The sequence below is a fragment of the Apaloderma vittatum genome, unplaced genomic scaffold (assembly GCF_000703405.1).
Source record: "Apaloderma vittatum isolate BGI_N311 unplaced genomic scaffold, ASM70340v1 Scaffold42249, whole genome shotgun sequence".
Classification (NCBI taxonomy): Eukaryota; Metazoa; Chordata; class Aves; order Trogoniformes; family Trogonidae; genus Apaloderma; species Apaloderma vittatum.
Genome location: NW_009735405.1, coordinates 673 through 5,666, shown reverse-complemented (window position 1 = coordinate 5,666; position 4,994 = coordinate 673). Strand labels below are relative to the sequence as shown.

Sequence of the window (4,994 nt, the reverse complement as noted above, 5' to 3'; positions counted from 1 at the left end):
GACTAATTCTAATGAAATGATACTGCATTTGTTTCATATGACACAGTTCCTTTCATCTTACTTTTACAGGAGATGGTCTCAGCTGTGACAAAAACTCTGCCATCCAGGTGATAGGCAAGCTCACAAACAGAAAAAGCAGAACATCTTGAGTGATACAGAGAACAAAAACTTCTCCTGAAGAAGTGCAGTCAGTAAAGACAAAGAGGGAGAAGAAGTAAAAGTGAAACTCTTGGAGGACCGCCACCTCCTCATCTGCACCTACCATTGGTTTTAGCTCTCTGCCCTCAGCTCCACCTCCTCGGCCAGCTTCTTTCATAGATTTCCTACTATTCTCCACAAACTCCTGAAAAAAAAACCAATTAAGCCACTTTCTTAGAGCAGACTCCAAACATCAAATCTCAAGACAAAACTTCAAGATGTAACTTCTCAAAACATCCACACAACTTGCTTCTCCCACTTCTCTTGCTCAGACTTATCCACAAAGCATCAAAAAAGCAAGTGGCACAAGCTGAAACAGGAAGATTAATCTAAATATGAGGAAGAACTTCTTTACTGTGAGGGTGACGGAACACTGGAACAGGCTGCTCAGGGAGGTCGTGGAGTCTCCTTCTCTGGAGACTTCCAAAATCTGCCTGGAAGTAATGCTGTGTAACGTGCTCTAGGCAATCCTGCTTTAGTAGAGGCATTGGGACTACACGATCTTTAAGGGTCCCTTCCAACTTCTAATATTTTGTTATTTGGTGATTTGCCTTGTGTACAACTGTTACAATTTCACATTTACCACATAACACTCTGCTTTATGAAGAAGGAAAGTAGAAGGGTGGTTGTAAAACAGGAAAAAAAAAAGTCAATCAACAAAGATCTCCAGAAAACACATGTCCTAATTATTACATTCTATCCTGTGAACTTTCTGTAATGTTACAACTCCATTAAATGGAGGCAGTTGAAGATAATTAATTGCAAGGCCTTGTTGATTTCCCTAACTTCCCTCAATTCAAACTCAAATTTTTCACCAGATCACAGTCACCTGGCAAAGGTGCTATTTTATGTATTTTTTTTCTCTTAAAGGCAAGCGTTCTATAGCAAATTTCAGTAAAGTTTAGCTGCTCATGTTTTGTGATATAGACTGCTGAGCAGAGAAACCCACAATGCTTTTATGATTTATCTGTGCTCTCTTCTGAGACAGTATGCTTGCATTTTGCTCTTATATTCCATGCTATGAAGCAAATCATCAGCTACTGTTTATTTACTATATACTCTAGATTCTGTAGTGTTTTACCAAAAAAATTCATGTTAAAATTTTTGGCATGGTTTTCCAACAAGCAGAAAAAAAACTATGCTAAGAAGTCATGAAATTCTTCCTCTAGCTTACACATTGGTGTACAATTTACAATATTATACTTAGCCACTTAAAAATATTGCCAATAAAACTACCTACTCAACAACAAACTGAAGGGCTTGAGGAGTAGGATTTTTACATCTTGGTCTCTAGCCAGAGCAAACAGGGAGTAAGATGGAACAAATAAACAAGAACTGAATTGCTCAAATTGACATAGCATCTAGGCTCCAGGATAGAACATAAAACCTGCTGTTTCTGTGTGTGACAGACTGGTTGTTGTCTGTCTGAAAGAAGAAAGTCTCCAGTGTGGTCACTATCTGCGTGTGGGGTAGAATATTCTGCTATCTTTTCTCTTTCACATCCTATGAGAGGTCCTTCTTAGAAAAGTACAAAAGCAAAGCCTTTACCCCTCCTTTTGCTTCTTTCTGTTCTAGACTGTACCATTTACAAGAAAGGACACCCAAGGGTATGATTCTACAAGGTGACTGCTCATCTAACAGGCAGCAAAAAGAAGCCAACACCAGTGATGCCAAGGAAAGGAAGCACCATTACTTATCTGATGTTCATCAGACCACACTATTTGCTGATAAAACCATGAGGAAGATAGCAAAGTAATCCACATTAAAAAAAGAAAAAAAACAACCCACAAAACTGTATTAAACTCAGCCAGTGAGTACATCACACTGTCAAAATACTCATACTATGGAACTTTATCCTTAGACTTAGAGAGCAAGGGGAAACTTACCATGAGAACTTTATCCATGTAGAATTCCCTCCCAGGGCTTCCATCATTGTATTTTGTATCGATGGCAAAACATAAGAAAAGGACATCAACAACCATTTCATAAATGGAAAGGAAGCAATGGGCAACCAGGAATGCAAAGAGGCAGACAATGATGAGGGGCAGCACCCAGATGGTGTAATCTCGTTGGTAATTCAGCAACATAATTCCAGCCAAACCTGTACTGCAGACAATCAGGACCTGGAGAAGAAAACAGGAGACAGCTCTAATGATAAAAACCTTTTGATAGGTTTGGTTTGGTTTGGCTTGTTTTTTTGTTTTAACCTATGTGCTTCTTGATCTGCCAGGGCTAGAATTAGAGGGTACAGATGCTAGTGGTAATGCCATCTTTTCCTCCTGGATTCCCCACACCCCTGAATCTAAACGATGTTTCATGCATTGGTCCAGCATGTGCAACTCAGAATAGTCTCAAGCACATCCTGCAACACAAAAGGTATTTTTCAGAGCAAATTACACTTATACGCTGCTGTCATAGTTCTCGTGTTATAGGACTTTCCCGGAAAAAAAAACCACCACCACCACCACCCTCCCCCCCAACACTTAATTCTGTCCACTATAAAACCCCTAGAACCTAATGCTACCAGTGAAAGAACATGCAATTGCTTCTTTGGTTGGGAAGTGAGAGAAGAAGATAGGTCCTAGGAGGATGGAATGTTTTTCACTTTGCAGTAGAAAAAACTTCTAGGCCTTTCACCTCCATACAGGAGAACGCAGATCAGAATTTATGTGAGGCCCTTAATGTAAGAGTTGCCCAGAGTAGTGGTGGAGTCTCCATCCCTGGAGGTATTTAAGAGTCAGGCAGACATAGAGCTTAGGTACACGGTTTAGTCGAGGACTTGTCAGTGTCAGGTTCACGGTTGGGCTTGATGATCTTAAAGTTTTTTTCCAGTCTAGGTGATTCTATGATTCTGTCTCCACAGAACTACACTATGTGTGAGGCCCTTAACAGATATTTCATTGGTACCAGTTTAGTTTTGGGGAATAGAGACTAAAACAATTACTGTGGCCGCTCAACATTTTGAACATTGTGGAACCTACTACTATGGACTGCAGCTAAGCATGAAATTATGAAACAGGTCAGCTTTACTGTATTATGAACATACCAGATTGAACTGGCAGAGGAGACAGGCTGGCAGCCTATCACTGTTTTAGCTGATACTCCTCCCATATGCTGCTCTGTTCCTTTTAACATTTCCATCACCTGTGCATTTTCTCTAATAATTTGAAAGACATATTTTCAGGGTGATATTTCCTAACACCTTTCAGACTCCTCCATAAAACCACGTTATGTAATTTCATGGTCTCCCAGGCACCTATATCTTCACTGTGTATTTACTTCTTCTCATATTCTACTGACTTAATTACTGGATAGGAAATGCAGCCCACTGTACTCTGACTTAATAAAGTAATAAGGAAGACCATTCAGTCCAGACAGGGCCTGAACGCTTAGGCACAGGTGATTTAAGTGGATTGCTATTAATTGCTTAAGTAAATAATGGCACAAAATCCTTCAAAGGACAAGAATAATTCACTGGCTTAACTTTCCATAAAGCATATCTCCATCACTTGGAGACCCAAAACACTGGGTGACCACAGCAATTTTTCTAGTCTCCTTTTAATTCTTAGAGTGGAAGTAAATTAGTTGCTTAAGCTGGCATTTCATCATAGCAGGCTTCTGTACTACTTTCCAGTCCAATTTTGTCATAAATCGTGATCAACAATGCATCAATTTCCAATGAAGAGCCCTTACAAAATTGAATTTAGAGGAAATGGTTCCTTTCCTTAAAATTCTACATTTTAACCACAAAACCAAGCAAAAACTTAGAACTTCTAATCACTTTTCTCTTGACCCTCCAAACACAAATTAATGTGAAAGGTGTCATTATCTTCAGCTATTCCTCTCCAATAACGTTTACTTATAATTATCCTTCCTATCCTCGACAGTACCTTCCTGATATGATGCAGCTAGATGTGATAAAGCACATGCTAAGAAACAGAAATTTTAAGGATTTTTATATCTGGAGTGCAAGCCATTCCTGTGGAAAGCTTGCTCCAATTTAGGCCCATAACAATTGTATACAGCAGACATACCTTTCCTAGAAACAGCATAAAATCCCCTACTGTGTTTATGGCAGCCACTCGCAAAGCATTTTCCACTAGAATAACAAAGGCATCCTTTGCTGAGGTGCAGAAGTTGGTGCTGTTGATAGCTGTGGCTGTATACGCATTCTGCAAAAAGGAGGATGAAGACTCATTCAGAAAATTAACAGATACTTCAGAGGGAGGTGGAGAAAGGAGAGAGGAAAGATACGGTGTCTGAATAAGTCACATAAGTCACACAATGTTAATGAACAAAGATTCTCTTGAGAGTTGTTGAATCGAGCAGTACATACCAGTTGACAGAAAACTACAGAGGTAGAGAATTACTATTCTTGTCCTCTTTGGCTCATCATTTATGCATTAACAAGTTTATGTCAAAAAAACTAATTAAACAGAATTTGCAATTTCTCTGCAGGAGGAGGTGAGCAGTGGCATAACTACGACAATTAAGTAGTTAGAAAAACAATGTGAAAAAATAGAAGAGTTTGAGAGTCATACAAGTCCACCAAGATAATTTCCAGATACTTCACTAGACTGCATTCAAGGTCAGCCAGGACAAATTTTAAGGATTATATTGAGTTCTTTTTAGATGCTGTCTTTTTATTTTCTGTATTTCCATAAGTAAAAAACCTAGCAACAGTGAAAAAGATATTAGAGGGATATTTATAGATATACTTAACACAAGTGGAACCACAGGCCAGTAAAAACTCTTTTATAAAGGGCTCTGACCAGCCACTGTGTTATAACTTGCAA

General features: G+C 39.0%; 1 protein-coding gene across 1 annotated transcript; it reads right to left on the bottom strand.

Annotated features, from left to right (window-relative positions):
* Positions 1 to 262: 262 nt before the first annotated feature.
* Positions 263 to 4,370, bottom strand: LOC104279321 (choline transporter-like protein 1; the record flags this gene model as incomplete). The annotated part of the gene is made up of 3 exons (XM_009876558.1): positions 263 to 343; positions 2,085 to 2,321; positions 4,233 to 4,370. Coding segments are annotated over 3 exons (456 nt in total), but the record flags the coding sequence as incomplete, so codon positions are not given.
* Positions 4,371 to 4,994: the final 624 nt, after the last annotated feature.